The following is a 24,986-nucleotide window of genomic DNA, read 5'->3' as shown; positions in this document are numbered from 1 at the left end:
ATGTTAACATTCTAACCTGAATTATGCTCATCTAAAATAACTGTTATTGCACTATTGTGGTAGTTTATATATTGAATTCAGAAAGTATCATTTATAAACAATACAAATCTATATTTTTTTTCAGGCATCAATATAATTACATGAAACAGCAGTCTGTCTGGCAATGGTAAAGATCCACCATAACAAAGCCGGTCGGAGAGTGAAATAAAAAAAGCGCGAATTCTGCTAAATTTTCCCTCTGACAAACAACTTGCAATAGTCTAGAAGATTCCCTAACAACCATGGGTGAGTTTGTCATTCAGACTTTCTTTGTAAATAGCAGGAATCGGTCAGAAAGTCCTGTTTGTTTGTGTACTAAGGTGGAGGGGGGGGGGGGGGGCATTATACCACCTGCTGTTGTGTCTATCCACCTGTGTTTATGATAATGTTTGCAACATTCCAAATGATTTCTCATATCTCGACAGGATCTCCCTTAGGTATCCTGCAACTTTCAAAATATTTTTCCAGTCATCTTTCTTAGCTACAAGATGGTAACTCGATTGTATCTGCTCACAAAGCAAGTTATAGCCTAGGTTAGGGGGTGAAGTCTGCCATCTCACTTTACCTTGTTTTTCCATCGTAAACTTATGGCAAAATTGTCTGTGCATCCTTCAGCTAGAGTTAAAAACTTTTTTTTAGCCAAGTTGTAATATCGTTATAACCAATGACCCCTAATTATTTGATAGAAGCTCCTAAGGGTTCGCTTAAAAGGCTGGGCTGTCTACCAGGCCAGGCTACCTGGACTGTCTACCTGGCCTGGCTATCACGTCAGGCTACTCAGATCCCCCCATTCATACCCCCATCATGTGGCACTCAGCCAAAATAGCTGATTGACAGGCATAGTAATTGCTAATTTTCAACCCTGCCAGTGTCCACTGGCTGGACCCTTCGGGAAAGTGTCTGGGAGGCCTTCCTTGCAGCTGTCAGGAACGCTGTCAGGAACGCTTCAACTACTGTACCAGTACTGTGTTCGGTAAATGCTTTAGGGTGTTAGACCTAGAAAACAGAGGTCCTGGGTTCAAATCCTTTGACATGTCACAAAATCTGTTAACAGTACTTTCCCCACTCCAACTTGTACAAGGGGGGTGGAGAGATTATTGGCAGTGGAAGGAGAGGATTGGGCTCTGTCCTGGACACAAAAATTGAAAATTGTGGATAACAATCCACAGCCTCAAAAATGCTATGTGACTACTAAGATTGTATATGTCAACATGGCATACTGGCATAGAGAACAAGGAGGTGCCTTGCCTTGCCTAGTCGACCCCCGGAGGGGACGGGGTAAGTCCATGCACTACTTCAGCCCACGCCTTCCTGTCTGACATGACCTCTGCCAGGTCCTCCTCCGCTAGCCCGGTATCCCTGGAAAGCAGTCTCGGGAAGGTCAGCTTCCGGGAGTGAGTTTTTCCTCGAGGCCTCCACAAGAGGAGTGAGGAAACTACCTCTTCACTAGCCCGAAGGCAGTGTCCAGCAAACTGTGCCCGTCTCTGTCTGAGTCTGTGAGAAACCCTCGGAAGATCTCCATAAATGTCCCTTATAGATGGGTGCTGCTTCCAACAAATGTTCTGTGCTTTGCGCAGGAGTAGTGTGTACGTACCATCAAGTTTCCTCTCCAGACGAGTTGTTAAGGTCCAAGTTTCAGCACCATACAGGAGAATGGGCTCTATTACTGCGCGGAAGACTTGTACCTTAAGTTTGTTGTTTATGCTGGAGCGCCAGATCTTATCCAGTTTGTTACAAGCATTCCAGGCCATGGCTTTCCTAATGCTTAAGTCCTTTTCTGAGTTCATAATGTAAGACCCGAGGTACTTAAAGTCCTCGACTTCTTTTAGGCAAGTTCCAGATAGGGATTTGAGATCAGTTGGTGCAATAGTAATACTTGTACTTGTTTTTATGAATTCAGTTTTTGCTGCATTACAATAGAGTCCAACTTGAGCCGCTGCTTTCTCGAGAGACTGCAGAAGATCTTCAGCATCCTTGACTAGGTGTGTTAACAGTGCTAGGTCGTCTGCAAAATCTAGGTCTGTAAGATTCACAGCTAAGTGTCGACTGCTTCTTCTAGGTTGAATTTCTATGCCCTTTTCCTGCATGCTGTCCAATGAGAGACGTAGTACATAGTCTAGTACTATGATGAAAAGAAAAGGAGCTAATGTGTCTCCTTGCAGGACACCAGCTGTGACCTCAAACGGGCTTGTTTCACCATCGGGAGTGATCACCGTAGCGGTGGTGTTCGTATATAGTGCCTTGATTGCACTGACGATGGGTAATGGTATTCCATAGAGACTAAGTATCTCAAACATAATGTTTCTGTCTATGGAGTCGAAGGCCTTTCGGAAATCGACAAACAGTAGTACAAGATTTCTGTCGCATCTTCTCATTTCCTCTATTATTCTGCGGATGGAGAGTATTTGTGCTATGGTGGATCTACCTCTTCGGAAGCCGTTCTGGTTCTTTCTTAAGAGTGGGTCTACTGCAGGAACTAGACGGTTAAGTAGCAACTTGTTGTAAACCTTGGCAGCTATAGGAGTAAGAGTGATCCCACGGTAGTTTGCAACTGAAGTCAAATCTCCTTTCTTGGGTACTGGAATAATACCACCTTTGAGCCACGCATAAGGAGGTTTGTGTGTAAGGAAGGTGTTGTTACACAGGTGAAGAAGCAAATCATGGAATACCGGATCCTTCCATATTATGGTAGGGATGTTGTCAAGTCCAGGGGATTTGTTGTTAGAGAAAGAGTCCAGTGCAGCTTCAAGTTCTATTGAGAAGGGCTCAGTGACAAGGAGGTACATGTAATTATACAGTACCCCCCTTGGTCAATACAAGTTTAGCTTTACAGTGAGCAAGTGATTTATGCTCTCCCTTCTTGTTGCACAAGCTGAGATAGTTTCTGTTCTAGAAGATAGATATTCAATAAAGAAACAAATTTCTGTTGCTGGCAAGCCCATTCTTACACACACACACACACACACACACACACATTTACACACCCACAAACATACACAAACACAGTGCTGGTACTTGTGTTCCTGACATGCTGCAAGCAAGGCCTCCCAGACACATTCCCGAAGGGCCCAGCCAGTGGTGGACAGGGCAACCTTGGCTCACTGGCACTAGCAGGGTTGGAGATCGGCAATTACTATGCCTGTCAATCAGCTATTTTGGCTGAGTGCCATATGATGGGGCTATGAATGGGGGGATCTGAGTAGCCTGACGTGATAGCCAGGCCAGGTAGACAGGCCAGGTAGCCTGGCCTGGTAGACAGCCCAGCCTTTTAAGCGAACCCAAGCTCCTAACGCTATCACAATATAACATACTATTAGGACTGTAACGTTAAGGTTACTTGTGTACTAACAAATTGCATGTTATTTTCCATGTCTCTACCCTATAAACACCCTCCATGCCCTGCTATGCCTCCCATCACCTGAGTCTACTATCACTAACCAGGTAACCTCAGTCTAGTATCCATCACGTTTAGTTACTCCGTATGTTGATCTAATTTTGCTTTAGCCAACTCAAATTCAGTGCCATGTATGTCACATAGCTAATATCATCATCATCATTGAGCCTGGAATGGACCGATCCCCAAACCCCACCCCCTGTTCGATCATGGTTCTATTTCGAACACCTCCATCAAAAGTGGTAGGATTACTAGAGCAATCGTGTGGAATTTCTCTGTGGGAAGCGACCTTTGACCTCACTGAGCGACATCCGCCGGCTGGGTCGGTGTCATCCCGGATTATGTAGGAGTAATTTAGCTATTTCTGTCCCACTGGGGCAGTTTTTGACGGAGGTGTTCGAAGTAAAATACTAGTAGGTGGTTCTATTTGTTCAATATGGCGTTCGACAGGATCGGTCCATTGGTGCTAAACACATGTCGGAAGATTATGAACAGACTGATAACGTTACCACACCTGAATTTTATCTTCAGATCTTCAGAATGTTAACATAAATGAACAAACCCTGATAACAAATTGCCACAGACCATAATGTGACATCACATCCTGTTTGATGACATCACTTCCTGTCTACAGCCTCTGAACCCTCCTCCCCAGCTGACAATGACAGCTGTGAGGGCGACGACCTGGAGGACGTTGACTCCGCCGGGGAGGAGACGGAGGGCGCGGGGTCGGGTTCCGCCAGGAAGAGGGTGTCGGCTCGCACGGTGCTGACGGGGCGGGGCGTCACCATGGCGATGCTTCTGTCGGACGGAATCCTGGAACCCGGGGACGCATGTCTGTCTATAGACTACTTGGTGAGTAGTAGGTGCTCCAAATACTGTTTTCACATGGCAACCTGAGTCAAAAGCCAGGTAGCACCATCAACATTTCAGGTTGCCCCACTTCCAAGTTATTACTTTCTTGAAATCAGCTTCTTATCCATCTTTTGTTCCAGTTACATGGAACTACTTGTGTTTTATCTTATCATGAAATAAATACTAGTACAAAAGGAATCGCGAGGTAAGGGAACGTGAGAGATGCCCATTCTTACTCCACCCTTGAGTAAGAATGGAATCTCCCTGATTACCTCGACTATATGTAGAGTTTTCTTTTACACAACCAGTTAAGGTATTTCACTTGGCTAAATTGGCATTTTGACCTTCCAATCTTTTCTTAATGATCTGTAGTTATTAGAAAATGTGATTCTTTCATGCCCATGCATCAATATTTGTTATTGCTCCATTATTTCTTAATTCATCAATGAGAAAACAATAGAATGTCAAAATGCCAATTTAGCCAGATGAAATACTGTAAATGCATAAACTTTCGCGGTGGATTAATGTTCGCAGTTTTTGTGGCAGCCTCTTCACCGCAAACTTTAAACCAGCGCGAACATTTTTCCATAACAGACTACAGTGCATGGTGCTACCGCGAAATTAAAACCACTGCAAATTTAAATGCATTTACAGTACCTTACTTTAAGTTAGTAATATTACCCGCTGACGGTAGCTATGGAACTACCTTAACCTTTTTTTACCCTTTCCCCTCCCCAGGGTCAGAAGTTTGTAGGAGACGGACGCTATGTTTGATATCTACAGGTTCATTTTATCTAGGAAACTCCCCTGGATCTTTTCAACAAGTCTTTTTCCCCTCCTTAGGGTCAGAAGTTTGTGGGCGACCTGCTGCCCAACGGTAAGATCAAGTGGCAGGGGAGTAACCGCGTCTTCAACTCGCCCAGTGCCTGGGCCATCCACTGTAAGAAGATGGTCAACCCCTCCAAGAAGTCAGGCTGTGGATGGGCCTCGGTGAGGGGCGATTCTTTTCTAGTAACATGCTGACTTAGAGTTTTTAAGTCCTCAGCCATACAAATTGTGCATATACATGTATATGGCCTCCTTTGGTTAGTATTAACCATGGCAAAATCCTAATAGATATCAGTCCTAAAGCGTCGGCTGTGGCTAAAAACAGTCCCATACAAGAATTACAGTCAACCCCTCCAAGGTCGGGCTGTGGTGAGGGGAGATTCTTTTTCAGTAATGTGTTATAAGCTGCTTCACTGTTTGAACTGCTCATGCACAACACGTCGGTTAAACTTTAACCTAAACTGTGGTGAAAGGTAAAGAAACTTTACTTAGTACATGTAGTAGTATCAGTGGATGGGCCTCTGTGAGGGGCCATTCTTTTTATAATGTGTTATAAGCTGCTTCACTGTGTTAACTGCACATGCACTACATATAGGTTAAAGGTAACGAAACTTTTTAAGTAGTAGTATCAGTCAGGTTGCGGATGGGCATCGGTGAGGGGCCATTCTTTTTATAATGTGTTATAAGCTGTTTCACTGTTTGAGCTGCTCATGCACTACATGTAGGGTAAAGGTGAAGAAATTTTACTTAGAAATAGTATCAGTCAGGCCTCGGTGAGGGGCGGTTCTTTTCCAATAATATGTTATAAGTTACTTCACTGTTTGAACTACTCATGCACTATATGTAGGTTAAAGGTGAAGAAACTTTACTTAGAAATAGTATCAGTCAGGTTGCGGATGGGCCTCGTGAGGGCAATTCTTTTTTAGTAGCGTGCTATAGCTTATAAGCTGCTTCACTGTTTGAACTGCTCATGCACTACATGTAGGTTAAAGGTAAAGAAACTTTACTAAGTAGTAGTATCAGTCAGGCTGCGGATGGGCCTCGGTGAGGGCAGATTCTTTTCCGATAATGTGTTATAAGCTGTTTCACTGTTTTAACTGCTCATGCACTACATGTAGGTTAAAGGTGAAGAAACTTTACTTAATAATTGTATCAGTCAGGCCTCGGTGAGGGGCGGTTCTTTTCCAATAATGTGTTTTAAGCTGTTTCACTGTCTGAACTGCTCATGCACTATATGTAGGTTAAAGGTGAAGAAACTTTACTTAGGCTAACGTCACATTTCCACAAAGGGGCCCGGCCATGCAGCTTTGTGGAACAAAAGGTTCGATATAAAAGATAACAAGAACACAAAATGTACCAAAAATAATTCAACAGCATGCCTTGTGCATATTTATTGGCATAATCTTTAATTTTTCTTTTCCGTTAACAGCCCGGCCGGGCCACGGGTAGGAAATGTGATGTATCAGTCAGGCTGCGGATGGGCCCCGTGAGGGCAATTCTTTTTCAGTAGCGTGCTATAGGCTGCTTCACAGTCTGAACTGCACATGCACTACATGTAGTGAAGGTTTCATACTAAGTAGTTACTTTGTTGAGAAATGTCTAATGTCTGTTTAACATCTCTAAGATATACTCCGTTTAACCAGCGAAAGTACTTTATAGAAAAAATTGCTAAACTTTACTTCCAGTGAAAGTACTGTACGTCTTGTCTGTCCAGGTGAAGTACAAGGGGAAGAAACTGGACATCTACAAAACCATCTGGTTCAGGAAACAGCGGGGAGTGAATGCACCGGTTAGTTCAGCTGTTTATCTTAAACATAGTCCATGAAAGTCATGTATATGTATATCATGCAACATAGACACAAAGACACAATCAGGAGAAAAAACTTTGTAATTGTATTAACTGTTGTGACTCCAAGAAAGTGTGAAGAAATTATGCCTTTTTTGGGTAATCTATTATAAGAGTTTTCATGGTACAGGAAGTTTTCTTCAATGTGATTGTCTTGCATCTTTTCTTGCTTCTTCCTTCTGACCCCTCCTTACTTCTCCCTTCTCTTTCCTTCTTGTTTCCACCTTTCTTCCTTCCCTATTTCTTCAGACATGTGTTTTACATTGTCTTCCTTATTATCACCCTCTTGAAAAGGATGGTCTTCAAGCATCCATGGCTTGTCAGGGCTTGAAATATCACCTGCATATGCAGGTTAGTGCAGGTAAAATTGGAGCTGTGCAGGTATTTCTGGTGTCTACCTGCACCTAACCTGCACTGGTAGATGTACTGGGTTTTATTCATAAATGTCCTTTAATGTAGGTGTATATGGATTGTTATGAGCTGCATCGACTGTTACCACCTATAAAGTATAAAAGGAAAAAATAGCAATGGTTTCTGAATAATTTTAGTATGATCCATACTTCCTAAATTCAGAGTGGTGCAGGTAAAATTTATCTGGTGCAGGTAATTTTCAATGTTACCTGCACCAGTGCAGGTATGCAGAAAAAAGTATTTTGAGCCCTGCTTGTCCCATAACAGCTGTACTGTATTTAGTTCCACACAAAGATTACAAGAGGGCAGATGAATTTTTGAATGAATGCTAAGTCGCCTGTGATTGGCTGCTGATTTGTGTGGTGATTGGTGATTGGTTGCAGAGCCCGGCCAATACAGATGAGTCTATGGAAGATGAAGAGGAGGAGGAGGAAGAGGAAAATGGAGACGGCAAGAAGGAGGAGGTATAACCACGCCCCTTTCTTTCCAGGAATTGTTTGCATCCTGGAATATCCGGAATCTTTCTGGAAGTTTTATTCTCTCTGTGTGGATTTGCCAGGAAAAGCTACAACAACATGAGTCTACGTAATGTTGCACAAATGATATATCAGTATATAGAAGTTACTGGAAAGTAGACAAGTCTTCTGGACAAAATGCTGATTTTCTGAAAATGAGTTAATGATATAATTTCACCAACATAAGAACGCTTAAAAAAATGGGAAAATTTGGTTATTAGTACCTGTGTAGTCTGACTATCCAAAGTTTCAAGCTGTAATTGTATCAATACATCGATAGCTGTATCACTTGACATGACAGTCCCCAGATCTTTCATTAACCTTCATTTAGAAACCGTTGATATTGTTTCAGTATTTCATATTTGATATTTTTCTCTGTTGTTTGCTGCCCATGCATGTTATAGCATAGGATCAAATATCATATTTGTCTTTTAGAATTTCCACTAATGTTGACATTATGTTCACATTTCCTTTTATACATTTGTATCTTCCAATTTTACTTGGAAATCCTTTAGAAATTGTGTTTAATTGGAAGTTCCTGATTTGAAATATATTCCTGGAATGCAGTCTTTTGTTCCTTCCTTTAACGTTTTTCCTTTCTTTCCATTTCCCCTTGTTTTTGCATTTCACCCGAAGGACCGCCATGCTAAGGCTCGGCAAGGTAAAGCACGACGTTTTCTTCCCGTTGTCTGTCTTTGTCTCTCCCGCAGGCGGACAAACCGGAGGAAGCGAAAGAACCGGCGAAAGCGAAAGGTAATGGTTCGCAGCCGGCGGGTTCCGAGCGGCCAGACAACCGACCGCGCCGCCCAGTGTCAGAGGTCACGGGCGGTCTGAAGACCACGACGGGCGCGGTGTCGCTCTGTGAGCGGAGTCTTGCTCCTGTAGAGCATGGTGGCTGCCATGGCAACGGGCGGGGCTCGTACATGCAGGGGGTGGGGGGAACAATAACAACAAGAACTTCATTCATTACAAAAATAAAATACATCAAAAGCCATTCATGACTTGTGGGTACCTGACTTTGGTTGGGGAGGTAAAAGCTGGTAAGAGGAGAAAGATGGGCAAAAATTCCAATGAGTCCCAGACAGAAAATTTAGTAATACCTTTTTCTTGTATCTATTATCTGTCTTCAAGAGCTCTTTCAGTTTGAAAAGTGTAAAGAATGAATTCAACTTCTTATTAAATACCTCAATGATTATTGATGGATCTGGAAATGTAAAAAGTTCAGTGATGATATTTGGGTAAAATTTGTGGTCAACTTTGTTGGAAGTGTGAAGAAAAGAACTTAGAATTCCATTTGACCTGAATCTGTGTGTACGAACCCTGCACTAGCCTTTCTCTGCATGGCTTGCTGTTTGGCGTTCTGAAAAGTGTGATGCTAAAACATTGTTGCCTGCTTCTGTGTGTGTCTTTACTTCTAACCATTAATTGCAACAAAAAGATTCCCTTAAATCCATTGAAAACATAATGAATGCATTATTTTGCATGTTAAAAGTTCATTGTATGTTCAACAACTAGGTTGTAAGATTGCAATGCTAGTACATGTAACAAGCTTAACCAATATGACAGCATTCATTTCTATAAACTTTTTATGCTTTGTGTGATTTGTTATCTTCCTAGTCAAACTTTTTGCAATTTTTTGTAAATTTTGCATGATTTTCACATTGTAAAGGCAAAGATAACACAAATAGCTAAAATTCATTTGCACCAAAAAGCAGTTGCTAGAGTGGAGATGATTTTGGAAACAGGTAGACGTTTCAGACAGCACCCACAGTCGACACTTACGAAAGACAGTGTCATCCAGTCGCTTGAGTAACGCTAGTTTACCTTTATCCGTGAGGATAACCAATATCCGTTGTTTTAAAACAGGGTATTTAGGGATATCGAATCAACGGACAGTGGTTTCAAATTGCAAATGAATATTTTCCATATATTGCAGTTATTTTCACAATATTGTGCCATCCGTCAACTTGATAAAATTATCCCTAAATATTCTGTTTCTAAAAACAACGGATATTGGTTAGCCCCGCGGATAAAGGTGAACTAGCGTTACCTGCTTTTTGGAGTATCTTATCAAATTTAATTTGGAATTGTACCTCTTGAGACCCCCCCCCCCCCTTGTTGATAGTTCTTAAAGAAGAGTTGCCGTATTCCTCCAGCTCTGTCCCTCTCTGGGTCCTTCCGAGTCAAGCAGGACGTTAAGGAGAGACCATCTGTGAAACACACATCTCTGGGCAGCAGGGACCCTGACCAGTCAGTATATTCTCCTTAGTACTCTTCCTGCTGTTTCTTTGCCACAGATGTTCAGATAATTCTAGTACAGTAGTAATACCTTGCAACATTTAATGTATACATATAGTAAAAAGTAGTACTATTAGCAGTGATGAATTTATTGATGAATTTAGGAACAAGTTGTCAGTGGAAAACTTTCACCAAGTCAGTCTCTCGACCTTCTATATCTCATTGTCTGACATCTTTCTTGTCATGTTTTACCTGGTGTCAAGTTAGTGCAGAAATGTTAAAGAAAGAAATTGTCTTTTTATGAATGTATTCATTATTAAAGCGCTATCTTCTTTCTGCTGTGTTTTCTCTTAAAGCCCGCAATACACTGGATACAAGTTTGTACCTTTTCTTGAAGTTTTCTTGAATGGGAATGTTTGTGTCTATGTTGTTACAAGTAGCTGTGTTTAGATTACTCTGAGACTTGTGATTGTGTAACATTGTATGATGGACTTCTTGTATCACTACTTGTATCACCAGGTGTATACTGTACAGTTAGTAGTAGAATTCTTGATCTAAAACAGACTGCCATTACTCCGGAGCATAAAGCATACAATGATAACGACTGTCAAGCATGCATAAAAGATTATCTATGTTACTAACATAATGAAGATGTTTAACTATGTAATTCTAACAGTATAGAAATTGACTCATTATTTGTTACAAAATGTGAAGCATTGAAGATTATAAACCTGGACAGTTTTTGAGTTTTAGATGCTTTGTGAATTCCAGTGACGATTTGGTATACTATATTCAATTTTGTCAATTTTAATTTTGATGTAGGTGAATCTTAGTAATTTTATGTGTAAGTTGTTTTTATCTTAGCATGAGTGTTGCGTATGTAAACTTAAGTTGTTCTTGTGTTCTTGCAGAGACCCGAACACGCTGGTGGAGTATTCCCACTTCTCAGCACTGGGGAAGATGCAGCCCTTCACCATGTCTATAACCACCAACTGTCTACTGCTGATGGTGAGTGTGCACGTAGTCAAGAAACATTACATTTTGGGCCCCCTGCCAGCTCTCTCTAGTATTGCACTTGCTTGAAGTTTTCTCCATGGGCATGATATTGTAGGTTAAACATCTTTTGCATGATGTTCACTTTTATGTTTCCCAGACATACTCTAATAGCAGCTATAGATCTTACTGTTGTTATCTCCGTAAAAATGGAGGTGTTGTTTTTGGGGGTGTCCATTTGTGTGATTCTGCATATTTGTGGTCAGCATAACTTAAGGATGGATGGATTGTGGTGATATTAAGTACACATGTATATGGGTACTTCTTAGAAAGGTCAGGGATAATGTTTTGTCCTCCTGGAGACTTTCCTTGGTACTACAGCAGAACTTCAGGACTTTGTGTTTTTTTGTCCTGGACATGCTATGTTCTTGTTTCTGCCTTGTGCTTACACCATAGCTCTATAGATACATGACTGTTCAAAGCATTTCCACTGATTAAAGAGTCTTTTTTACACAACCACTGCTTTATTTCTACCGTTGGTCACTGTCTGTCACCTTCCTCAGGGCAATTCTGACTGGTTCACAATATACTGCAGTGATAGATGTTGCTGCTTACAGATGTAGTCACAAAACATAAAGCTGTGGTTGTGAAAAAAGAGTCTTTATTCAGTGACATGCCAACCTGATGAAACTATTCCCGGATATTCCTGCTACTGTTACAGGACTTCCACTGCCACCTGACGACCAGTGAGGTAGTGGGGTACCTGGGAGGCAAGTGGGACCCCGCGTCACAGCGTGAGTACTTCTCTCTTTCAGGTATGAAAGATCATGGATGTTAAGTGTTTCTTGGGTTCTGCAGGCAGCTAGCTTTTTTGTCTTTGAAAATATAAACATTAACAGTTAAAAACATTAGTGACATGTAGTTTAGCTTAGTTATTCCTGAAGGTACCTCCTTCCATGAGAGTCTGCATGGTCTTTTCCGTAAGGCGTATGCAGCCCTTTTTAATGTCCCGTAATTCGTAGGGAAGCTATTTTATTTTACGTAATTCATAGTGGGATGAAGCGTAAAACGTTGGTAGCCTTCGTGAATTTAACGTAAAGCGTAGCCAGCCATCCCAAATTTTGTGTAAGTTGTTGTCAGGACTCCCCATGCAGACCCTCTTCTGTAATACAAGATGTGTTAAAACATATTAAACTGCACATGTTTTTCCCATGTTCCAGACCTGAGCATCCTGCAGTTTAGCTTTAGTTATTCCTGAAGGTACTTCCATCTTTAATACAAGACATATTAAACTGCACATGTCATGTTTTCCCATGTTCCAGACCTGAGTATCCTGCAGGCCTTCCCCAAATCTAATCTCTCAGGTCTTAAATACAAACAGTTAAAATATTAGTGACATGTAATTTAGCTTAGTAATACGACTGTTACAACATATATATATTGAGTTGCACAAAGTCATGTTTTCCCCCTGTTTCAGACCTGAGTATCCTGCAGGCCTTCCCCTGTAGATGTCGGCTGGGGGACAAGGAGAACGCCATCATGGTGGAGGAGGAGGTAGGGAGACATTCTCAACATGTTACCCTAGTCTAGTAATGTTACCCTAGTCTAGTAATGTTACCCTAGTCTAGTAATGTTACCCTAGTCTAGTAATGAAACCCTAGTCTAGTAATGTTACCCTAGTCTATTAATGTTACCCTAGTCTATTAATGTTACCCTAGTCTAGTAATGTTACCCTAGTCTATTAATGTTACCCTAGTCTATTAATGCTACCCTAGTCTATTAATGCTACCCTAGTCTAGTAATGTTACCCTAGTCTAGTAATGTTACCCTAGTCTAGTAATGTTACCCTAGTCTAGTAATGTTACCCTAGTCTAGTAATGTTACCCTAGTCTAGTAATGTTACCCTAGTCTAGTAATGTTACCCTAGTCTAGTAATGTTACCCTAGTCTAGTAATGTTACCCTAGTCTAGTAATGTTACCCTAGTGTAGTAATGTTACCCTAGTCTAGTAATGTTACCCTAGTGTAGTAATGTTACCCTAGTCTAGTAATATTACCCTAGTCTAGTAATGTTACCCTAGTCTAGTAATGTTACCCTGGTCTAGTAATGTTACCCTAGTCTAGTAATGTTACCCTAGTCTAGTAATGTTACCCTAGTCTAGTAATGTTACCCTAGTGTAGTAATGTTACCCTAGTCTAGTAATGTTACCCTAGTCTAGTAAAGTTACCCTCGAATAGTAAAGTTACCATCGACTAGTAAAGTTACCATTGACTAGTAAAGTTACCATTGACTAGTAAAGTTACCATTGACTAGTAAAGTTACCCTCGACTAGTAAAGTTACCATCGACTAGTAAAGTTACCCACATATCAATAAGGATTTTACCATGGTCAATATTGACCAAAGGGGGCCATATGACCATTTTGCATTTACCACAAGATGACAGTCTTCTTCAATATTTTAACCCCTTTCTTTTCCAGATCCGACAGGGCATGATGTTACGAGGCCTGTCATTGGTTGGTTGGTACCACTCGCACCCCCACTGCCAGGCCGACCCCTCGCTGCGGGACGTCGACTGTCAGATGGAGTATCAGGTTGCCATGAAGGGGCTCGGCGCTACGTACCAGCCGTGTGTAGGGTTTATAGTTGGTGAGTAGTATTTAGTGGCCTTGTGTGGCTTGGTGGTGCTACGTAGCCGAGACAGGCCTTAGGGGCATGTTCGGGCATGAGCGGCACCCGCCATGGCACACGAGTCGGGGGTAGGAGGAACCCCCTAGGTCCTTGGTTGGAAGTCCTCCTAGGAGACGGATAGTCTGAACAACAAAGCTGCATCTGCTGGAGCCGCCTCACACGTTGCATACAGTTGCCCCCGTGAGACTTAGTGCTCCAATAGACGATAGGGTGGAGAAGGAATTGCACACCCCTCCTTCACCATAAAAAGTCATGTGTAGGTCAGGCAAACAGTCAAATAGCCTGTCTGCCTGCTCATCTGTCCAATCGACAGGTAGAACAAAAGAAACAGCAAGAAACAACATCCCGACTCCCGGGATTTGAACCCTCGCCGAACCCGGGCAGCCGGATCACAAATCCAATGTGCAAACCACAATGCCAAAAGCTCTGAGCTGTTGGCATGGTCAGTTAGGCAGCGCTTTTCTGTGCCGTAGACATTTTGCTCGAGAAATCAGCTCAGTGTAGGTGAGGTGAGAGAGAGTCTATCTATGCTGAAGCCTTGTTTGTTGCAGTTCTGTTAACGTCTGCTAGATGGCAGTTTTGTTTGGTGGGAAAGTAGTGCTAAAACGTCCCTCTTTTTTAGCGTTGCAGTTCAAATTAAAGAATCAGGATTTTAGGGTTGGTTTACACTTTTGTTCTACTATAGAAAAACGTGACATATTTGGGACTGACTTAAAGTTTGTTTTCAAACTTTTTCGTTTCCAGCACCGTTTCACCTGACAGAACCAATTGTGGAGTCTACAATACAGGCCTTCTGGGTCATGCCACCTCCAGAGGTATGCTTCACCTGTTATTTAAGTCAACATGTGTTTTTGTGTCAACATGTACTTGATGTATTATGAGCTTTTTAATTTCATATTGGGCAAGTCCTATTTTACGAGTTCTTCGTTACTTACAGATTATAAAAAATCATTGGAAATTCTGGTAGGGCAATTCCTTGATTGGAGAAGAGTTCATTTCTCGTTAAGCCCTGTTGATGTTGTTATTTGTTGTTGTTGCCATGGCAGCACAAGCCCCACGAGTATGGCATGCCCATGTTCTCTGATGTTGTTGTTGTTGTTGTTGCCATGGCAGCACAAGCCCCACTGATGTTGTTGTTTGTTGTTGTTGCCATGGCAGCACAAGCCCCACTGATGTTGTTGTTTGTTGTTGTTGCCATGGCAACACAAGCCCCACTGATGTTGTTGTTTGTTGTTGTTGCCATGGCAGCACAAGCCCCACTGATGTTGTTGTTGTTGTTGCCATGGCAGCACAAGCCCCACTGATGTTGTTGTTTGTTGTTGTTGCCATGGCAGCACAAGCCCCACTGATGTTGTTGTTTGTTGGTGTTGCCATGGCAGCCCAAGCCCCACTGATGTTGTTGTTTGTTGTTGTTGCCATGGCAGCACAAGCCCCACGAGTACGGCATGCCCATGTCCACTGATGTTGTTGTTTGTTGTTGCCATGGCAGCCCAAGCCCCACTGATGTTGTTGTTTTTTGTTGTTGCCATGACAGCACAAGCCCCACGAGTACGGCATGCCCATGTCCATGAACTTCACGGCTATCCAGGACAGCTACCTCACTCAGGACGTCGTTAACGAGATGGTACGGCTGATTGCTGAAACGTTTATTCCACTTTCTCAAGTCTAAACACATTTTATCTAACATACATGGTACAAGATACGTAAGATTGAGAGCTAATTGCTTGTGATTTGTCTGGTTGATCTTGTGCTTTGGTCATGATCTGATGTGTTATTACCTTCGTCAAGAAGGTTATGTTTTGGGTGGCGTCTGTTGGCTACTACATTGTATGTATGTAGAAGACCAGCATAACTCAAGAATGCTTGAATGGATTGTATTGATATTCGGTATGTGAGTAGGTCTTGTTTAGCTATGGATCTTTCCTTCCCCTGCAGAAGTGGGTGAGTGACTACTACAGCGGCGCTCCTGACTTCTTGTTCTTTAAGGAACCCTGGCACCAAGACAAGACGTTTCTTGAGAAGGTTAAGGTTTGTATCAGAAATAATTCTTATTTTGTCAACAAAGTCTTTGTTATTAGTAAGACATGACTAGTATGTATATGTATGTATTTTGCACTACATGTTTCAACTTTTCCGTTAAGGAACAACAAGGCTATTTGCATACCTGTCCCTCCATCACTCACACATGCATGCATGCTTTGCGCACACACACACATGCACACACACATACATTCATACACACGTTCACACACAAACTCACAAGCACACTCACATATGCAAACACACACACATGCACAAGCAAACACACACATTCACACACACACACACACATATGCTGACACATGCACACACACACAAATGCACACACACATGCACACACACACACACACACATACATGTATGCACACACACACACACACACACACACAGATGCAGACACACACACACATGCAAACATACTTTTATCTCTGAAGTTACGATAGCTTACCCACATACATGTATTTCCTTGGCTGACAAACCTCTATATCAACCTCTGCATATTTTCCAGGGTTCCTTGGCCAAGAAGCTGCCCAAGGACCAAGTTAGCGGCCAGCTTCTTGACTTTGTACAGAGTTTACTTATGACACAACAAGGGCAGGAGAAGCAGACTTCAAGATGAAGATGTAACGTCTTGGTATCTTGAAGATGTCATGTCTTGGTATCTTGAAGATATAACGTCTTGGTTAATAGATAGAAGAAGGTCAGAGACCTTGAAGAAATGTTGTAGATTTTATATATTAAACACTTTCAGGCACCGTTTTTACGAGTTATGTGAAGTAGATTTAGTGTAGTCTACAGTGTCAGTGCACAGAAAAACTGATGTATCCGTGTATGTATTGGATGTTGATGTTGCCCCCCTCCCCACACCCTACAAAAAACAAGCAAAAATGGTGTGCCAAACTCTCAGGCTCTTTGGAAAGAGTCTTGTGTATGTTTTTATAAAGCTTGAAAGCTTACCGTTTGTTTGTGCAGAGTTTGAATAGAGAAAAAAAAGTGTTTTGATGTATGTGAAGCACCCAGGAGTGACTGTTGGTAATGGATTGTATGTTTATAAGTTCATTGTTTTGCACCCTGAGGGTCATCTATGTGTCCTGTGTGTTTTTGGATGTTAAGGGCAACTATTATATATCTATGGCTGGCGTTATATTATATATTGTGAGATTTTCTGTAAGAGATGTGGAAAATATTTGTCCCAAACATCGCACAAACCCATCAGCTGATATCGCCATTGATGTAACTTCAACAGGACCTTCATTATGGAATCTATAAGAAATCCTTTGCTTGACTTTGTTGACAAAGTTTTGGTCTTCATTCGTGCAGTACTTGTTTGGTGTAGACTCTGTGTCTATTATATTGTACAGGATCTGAGAGGTCCTGAGGTTTTGGTGTTGTTCATTTTCATCTTCTTGCCAGTGTAGTATGCTGAGTTTCAAATTGTTATATTTTGTTTTATGATACCATTTTGTAATGGTATATGTGGAATGAAATGTATTTGTATATTGTTAGTAGCTGATGGATTATATATCGGATAGGGTATTAACTGCTATTTAAGGGGCACTAAGATTAACAAGGTAGGTTTTTATGTCTCAAATAAAAAGAACTGCACAACTAAAATTCATTGTACACCACATTTATTTTCCATGTAATCAAAATTGCACCTTATTTACAAAGGTGGACAGTTATCCTTCATCAACGAGAAACTTGCGTCTTATTCTGTGTATCATTTCCACCGCATGCTGTGACCTGATGTACTTTTCAGCATATTGGATTTTCTTTTTATCTTTTTTGAGAGTGGAGAACGAAAAGCACCACCTTTTTCCATTATGCATGGGCTCTCACTACAAGAGAAAGGTAGTCAGACCACAGCAAGTAAATTTTATGGATGACATCCACGCGCTCATTAATTTTTGCCTGATTTCAGTTTTTTTTTTCTTTTTTGGAGATGGTCAACATGACATTCAAGAAAGTAATAAAAATGGGAAAATTTGTTGTGGCCTAGTGATTGTACGTGTAGAATTGACACTGTAGTTGTATAAGGGAAACTAGTTGCAATGGATAGTTGCAAAAGTGGTACCAATATGGAAGTCATGAGTAGTTGTAAGTGACACCAGTCTACCACACTAGTGTCAAGTTCATTTTAGTTCACTTCTTGAATACAGGAATGAATGAGTTCTTGTCTTTGCTACCATGTTTTGTCATTTTAATTCTTGTCATCTTGCCATCTTGTTTTTATACCCATCTTGTTTTTTTTTACCCTATCTCATTATTTTTTGCAGTCTGCAGAGGATGTTAACCATAAAATTTACTTGCTCTGGCCTCATGTAAATACAACATGTATCATGAGATACAGGATATTGTGCTGAAGTTTATGATCACGTCTTTCATAAATCAAACCATTCTAAATGAAATGAATTTCATCATCCATTGCTTTTGGCACACATTGATACTTTTATGTATAACCCATGTGTATATGTGGGCACCTGATTTTTCTTGTAACAGAGTGCAGATAAATACTAGTAAGTTTTATACAATAATATGCAATAACGGTATGAAAAATTGTATACATACATGTATATAGAACTCGTGAGTATATTACCACTATCCTTGTTTGGGTTATGAAAGCAACTACAAAAACTCCTTCGGGGCACAATCCATCGTTATGCTCCTCACGGATACAATAGAATGAATTATGTTTTATTGAATATGTGGCGAATGTTATTTACAGCCATTGCAGTAGCATCAGTGAGGTTCGTCTGAACGTCTCTTATGAATGGATGACTTTCGTTCTGAGGATAAATCTGCCGTGCCATAGCTAATGCTTCTTGGAGGTATCTGATTGATTCCCAATATTCACCGCCATAGTGCTGGGCCATCCCCATGTTGTTGAGTAGCTTTGCAACCTCCATATGTGCTGCAGTTTGACCATAAACACTCCGATACATCGGCAGTGCCCTTTCAAAGTAACTGATGGCTCGCTTGTAATCTAAAAGATGCAGCCAAGCCAACCCAATGTTATTAAGTGTTGTTGCAATGCGAGAATGATTTGTACCTTCACCATAGATGCTCATAAACATTTGCAGTGCCTGTTCATGATAACTTAATGCTTTCCTTTGATCACCCAGGGCAGTCCAGGCCGCTCCCAGGTTACAGAGTGTGTTGGCAATGACTGGATGAGTTGTACAATAGGCTTCCTTGCAAATTTGTAGTACTTTGTCATAGTAACTGATTGCTTTTTTATAGTGGCCAAGATGATGCCATGCCAAACCTAGGTTACTGAGAGACATAGCAAAGTCAGGATGTGCCGTATCATGTCCATGGATAGATTTCTTCATCTGTACTGCCTCTTCATGGTAGTTGATTGCTTTTCTAAAATTGCCCAAATTGCTCCAGGCTTCCCCCAGATTATTCAATTGTGTTGCAATCTCAGGATGGTCTTTAGTATGACCATAAATACATCTGAGCATCTTCAATGCTTGTTCAGAGTAGCTAATGGCTTTCCGATAATAACCAAGCCGATACCATGCCATACCTAGACTGCTTATTGATGCTGCAATCTTAGGATGTCCTGTAGACTCACCATAGATACTTCTGAACATTTGAAGGGCCTGTTCGTGGTACATGATTGCTTGCCTGTGATTGTCCATCTGTACCAAAGTGTCCCCCAAGTTGTTTAGAGTTTGAGCAATGCTAGGGTGTGCTTTAGGAAATCCAAAGATACTTCGCAACATCTGCAGTGCCTGTTTCTGACAGCTTAGCGCTTCCCTGTAATCACCCAGATCATTCCAAGCTGCCCCAAGGTTGATAAACAGATCGGCTAAGGTCAGATGGTTTGTATCTTGACCATAGATGCTCCTGTACATCTGAATTGCCTGTTTATGATAACTAATAGCTTTCCTGTGATCACCTACCTTATGCCAGACTGCCCCCACTGTAGAAAGTGTAATGGCTATGTTAGGATATGCTGCACTCTGACCATAAATACTCCTAAACATCTGCAGTGCCTGCTCTGTATAGGTGACTGACGTTTTGTAATCACCAATGCCTTGACATGCCACGCCAAAAATGAGTAGTGAATGTGCAATTTCAGGATGAGATGAATTCTGACCATAGAAACCTTTCAACATCTCAAGTCCCTGTTTAGCATAACTCAATGCTTTCTTATCGTCACCCAGATCGGTCCAAACTTTTGCTAACCTATTAAGTGTAGTAGCAATACCGTGTTCTTCAGTAGTCTGACTAAGGTTGTCCCTGTCCATCTGCAGTGCCTCTTCAAAATAGCTGATTGATTGTCCGGCATTACCCAGTTGTAACCAGGCTTCGCCAAGGTTCAGCAGAATTGTCCTGATATTGACATTTTTGACATTCGTTCCAGCTCTGATTATCTTCAGTGACTTTTCCATATATGTGATTGCTTTCTGGAAATCACCAAGATATAACCAAGCAAGTCCAAGATGATGTAACCCGTACATCATCTTGGTGCTGTCACTCCTACCTTCAAATTTCTTCAGGGCTTTTTCCAAATAGCTGATAGCCTGACCGTACTCGCATAGCTCAGAGTACATCACTCCTCGTATTTCTGGAGAATTATCATAGAGAATATCAGGAAATGCTTGAAGAGCTGGTTTCTCATCGGACAGAAATGTCTTAAGAGGAAGTGCTGTATAATAGTATCTGAAAAGCTGTTTTTTGTCTGGCAATGAAAAAGTGGTTTCAGTACATTTGCTTTGATCTCTTGTTGGGCCGTTGAAGATACTTGTTGTCTATGTGGTGTGGTTCTTAATGAGGCTAAGGCTGACAGATTTTCCTTCTGTCCACCATTTGCAATGTATGTTCTGAGTCTGAGTTCTGCTGAGATACTAACCAGGACCCTTAGATGATGTGCATTTTCAGCACTGATAGCTTTCTTGATTTCCATATCTTCTATAGTCTTCCAGACGGTGGTAGGTACAATACTTGACGAAAGAGCTATGCAATCTACTGCTATCCCCGGAAAGCGATAAATGTCTTTTTTCACATCAATTATCTTTGCTGTGATTGTCTCTTTATTATCATAGCTTTTCATATTTTCCTTCAATGTCTCCTGTGCCAGTTGTCGAGCCATTTTACCCCCTTCAGCTTGCAGTATATTCACTGTCATGGCCATGTATGTGTCAATCAAGCCCTGATACCCTGCTATCAGGCATGGGTTTCGTAAGATAGTAGCAAGGTGATAGCCTTCTCTCAAGTATAGTGTGGTATCTTTTTGTAGTTTTAAAATCATGCTGTTTGGGGTGCAAATGAGTTCACTGGGTGGTTTTTCCATGGTTCCATGCAAGCCTAGTGGAGTCTTGCTCGCCTTTGGCATGGAACCATCAAATGCAAACCCACGTGGTGTAACAGAGTCATAGTACCAGTTGTCAAGGGGGTTCTCTGAGTAGAAATCATTCAGGCTTTTTATTCCTAATGCTGGGAGTATGGTTTCTCCCAGGTTGACCACCTTGAGGTGGAGATAGTGGGTGAGGTTACGGAAATATACAAGATATTCTTCACTTTCTTCCTCAACCAAGATGGCAAACTCCAGGTCTGAGTATGGAGTTACCAGTCCTGTGGCCTGTGAACCCAATCCTATCAGGGCATACTTACAGGGAGGGGGACCCATTAACCCAATACACTCTTCTACTAGCTGGCTGATGAACTCCTTCCTTTGTTGTGCAATGTTCTCAAACAACTTTCTGACAGCCTGAGCTCGTTTTGCCTCTATCTGTTTGACACGTGGGTCATCCTCATCATGTACATAGGGATCCAGCTGCTGGTCAATGGTTTCCATCTCCAGCTTGATCTGGTCCCGCATCTCCTTCAGTTGTTTCTTGTGTCTTTTTGTACCATCTTGTATTACACTACATTGAATGCCTAAGCAATATGTATGAAATGACTTCTCTACATCTATAATAGTTATTTCTAAGTTACCATTGAGGACTTGACCCTCTGACCTGGCTATTGCTGCATTGTAGAGTGCTGCTGCTTTGACAAAGTCTCCCCCGTCTCCTGTCTGCTGACCTCGCTTACTGTAGACATCCCCCAACTTGCACAGGGGCTCCACCTCTCTCTGGTACTGCTGAGCTGGGGAATCTGTGTAGAAAGAATTTGATCTTAGGCAATTTTTTTGTGATGACTATGCCATAAAACATTGTCCTGGACTTGTATCATCCATTATGTACATTGACCGAGCTTTGTTTTGAAGCAAAATGTACAATCTAGTTTTGCTTTTGTAAATGTCGTACATTAATTCAACCTGTATGTCTTACAAAGTAAATTTCTAATAGTGAATGCTAGAAATATTGATATGCATACTTCGTTGCTTCACTTACGAAAGCCCAGGCCTAACATGTTCATGTGATATTTCAGTCATAGAGGGATTGTTGTCGTCCTTACCTCTGATATGTACCATCTTGAGTGCAGCTGCAAAGTGCTGCTCTGCTGAGTCCAGGTCTGCTCTGGCAAGGGAGGAGTCACCCTCCTTTATTTGGTCCTTGTACTGACTGGAAAGAAAAGAACACACACATATAACTACGAAAGCCTAAAAACATAGCTTGTAAAGAGTATGTTAAGAGTATGTTTCATGATGCGGTGAGAAAATCAAACTTTTTCATTGAAACAGAGTTGTGTCCTAGCTGGCAAGTGCTGCCCACCTGTCGGCGTCTTTTTCGTCTTGAACAGCTCCAGGTGCAACACTATCCAGGTGCACTCTTGTTTGGCTGTGAAACAAAGAAATAACAATGAAATGCTTCGTGGCTGTAACACTACAGTGATTCTGTCACATGCAGAAAGGGACACACTTTTATCGACCTAGCTTGTCATTATCTAAATATTTATAGATAAATGTTTTGCCAACCTCTGTATGTCAGCTTGTCATTTTCTAAACTATTTATACATAAATGTTTTGCCCACCTCTGTATGTCAGGACGGAAAGGCTGGCCTTGCTTGACGTCAGTTCCTGTGGTGTCCCCCAACTGGCCCTCTACTCGTGATCTTCTCAGCTCCGTCGGTCTTGACTTCTTTCGGGAAGGTTTCTGAGTATCAAATACACATCTGTCAATTTTTCTGCATCTTCCTTTTGTGTGTCAAGTGTATTGTGACGGTTATGGGTACACTTACACAAAGGCTTTTTTACATGCTGTCGTTGTATTCTTGGAAAAATAAGTATATTGCAGAGATGATGAAACTACTTACCCATTTCACTGCTTCCTTGACCCTGTCCAAGTGCCTGATACGATGGCGCAGAGTTTCTTTTGCCCCTTGCCCCTCACATATTTTCAGTGCCTTGTTGTACATGGCAGCTGCATCGGACAGTCGTGATGCAGAAAACGTTTTCTTCCCCTCCTCAAAGTACGAATCTCCTAAAGATTTTAGAATCTCTTGTTCCAACAACACGTCGCCATTTTCAATGGCAGTCACAAGTTCTTGTGTATAGATATCCTGTACAGATGGCCATATTTGGTTCTTCATTTTTTGGTCCAACCTTTCACAGATTTCTGCCACCCTTAAGACATTGCTGTCAGCAGTACCCCAGTAGTCTGGTGACAACCACCTGTACTGTGGACTGTACCCCTCCAGCAGTTGTCTGGAGAGTTTCTCCATGTAGCCGATACGATGTTCCAGTGTTTGTCCCATGTCTGGATCTGTGCAGCGCAGTAGGGCAGCAGCATACAGGGCAGCAGCTTTGTCAAACTCTGCTGAATCTTTCCGAACCCTTCCTTTCCGAAGATGCAGGTCTCCAAGACCTTTCAGGACTTCTGACTCCATGAAATGGTCCGCTGTAATAATGGCTTCTCTCAGTGCCAGTCCGTAACCGACTTTGTCATCGTCCTTACTCCCAAGCCACACCTGCAGGTGCTTTAACTTGCTTGTTATGCTGGTCATATCGTTATCGGACATTTTCTCAACCTTACCTGACGACTAGATTTTTAACAAAAGAGTGAACTCAGCCAGTAGATTTTTCCTCTGATTCAGGCGGGACTCTCCACAGTGCCATTGTCGGGACTTTCCACCGCGTAAGGCCTACGTAAATAGTCTTTGTAAGTGACTGAATACAAAGGCACCTGGAGGTTTAATGTTACCCGTGACCATAGATATAGTTACACCTCGTTGCATTGGTCAGCAACCTAAACCCCACCCCGCCAACTCAACAATAGACGCCCGTGTAAGGCCATGAAGGAGGCTAGCACAGTGGCGACCATTATTAACACGGGCAAGCTTTGTGAACGCCGGTAAAAGCCAAACGAGGGTGGTAGTATGTGTGGGAAGATTTAAAATGTGTTATAGTGTGTCCTGGGTGGGACTATGGTGGCGTTATCAGATCAGGAACTATGCGTGGTTACAGATTGTCAGGATAAGTGAGTTTTTAAGCTTTCAAAAAAACTCTCCCCAGCCTAGCCTAGGAACCATCCTCAGTAGTAACAGGTAGCTCAATCGTTTCGCTTGCTAACCGAAAAGATTGTGCCAGCCGGCAGTTTATACAACAATTTAGTACACCCAGGCCAAGCCGATGAATAACTTCTTCTATAGTAAACAAGGTCTCTGTTTTGGGGCACGCACCTCGTACTTGCTGCAGTAGTCTGTGGTCTTGCTTGGTCTTGTCTTGCGATACATAAACTTTACGTTTGAAGCCAGTTTACCTCACCAAAGAATATGTAAACTCAACTGTAGTCCTGAGAACCTGACATGTACGTTAATGCACATAAGTTGACTTCAGTTCAGTTCAAGACAAAAATATTCTGGGGTTTTCCCGACGATCGCGTGACAGGCTGACGTGGCGGCGCAAACCCGGAAGTACTGAGTCACCTGCACTATTTACCTGTGAGGTCAAGGGGCAATGACGTAGTAGTAGAATAACTCTCATAGTGGCTACTCCAACCATTGATAAGCAAACATAAATACAATTATTTTCAAAATAATAGTGATAGCTGTTGGTATGTTGCGCTAATTGTGCGTTACCCTGAAGAGTATGGTAAATAATGTGGGATAAGATTACTTGTATATTGTTAGTGTTCGGTGAAGCGATATATGTACTGGGGGTCACGTAGCTGATATAGGAACACAATGGTTAACAAGGTAGGTTTGCCTGATTTTCTGGTAAAATAAACTGGACTGCACAAATGAG

General features: G+C 41.8%; 2 protein-coding genes across 2 annotated transcripts; one reads left to right on the top strand and one right to left on the bottom strand.

Annotated features, from left to right (window-relative positions):
- Positions 1–138: 138 nt before the first annotated feature.
- On the top strand, positions 139–16,827 carry LOC118405528 (MPN domain-containing protein-like). The gene is made up of 16 exons (XM_035805032.1): positions 139–285; positions 4,068–4,288; positions 5,132–5,278; positions 6,831–6,905; positions 7,257–7,281; positions 7,707–7,837; positions 8,599–8,749; positions 10,045–10,138; positions 11,038–11,134; positions 11,841–11,913; positions 12,597–12,673; positions 13,597–13,765; positions 14,552–14,622; positions 15,342–15,431; positions 15,743–15,835; positions 16,356–16,827. Exons 1-16 carry the CDS (start codon positions 282–284, stop codon positions 16,464–16,466), a joined length of 1,629 nt encoding a protein of 542 aa, XP_035660925.1. The 5' UTR covers positions 139–281; the 3' UTR covers positions 16,467–16,827.
- A 3,581-nt stretch (positions 16,828–20,408) lies between these two features.
- Positions 20,409–24,630, bottom strand: LOC118405527. Its single transcript, XM_035805031.1, has 6 exons — positions 23,057–24,630; positions 22,775–22,896; positions 22,516–22,581; positions 22,259–22,365; positions 21,225–21,955; positions 20,409–20,423 (listed from the first exon to the last, which is right to left on the bottom strand). The coding sequence occupies exons 1-6, from the start codon at positions 23,759–23,761 to the stop codon at positions 20,409–20,411; spliced, it is 1,746 nt and encodes a 581-aa protein (XP_035660924.1). The 5' UTR covers positions 23,762–24,630.
- Positions 24,631–24,986: the final 356 nt, after the last annotated feature.

This window comes from Branchiostoma floridae, chromosome 18 (genome assembly GCF_000003815.2).
Source record: "Branchiostoma floridae strain S238N-H82 chromosome 18, Bfl_VNyyK, whole genome shotgun sequence".
Classification (NCBI taxonomy): domain Eukaryota; kingdom Metazoa; phylum Chordata; class Leptocardii; order Amphioxiformes; family Branchiostomatidae; genus Branchiostoma; species Branchiostoma floridae.
This window is presented reverse-complemented; position numbering and strand designations above follow the sequence as displayed.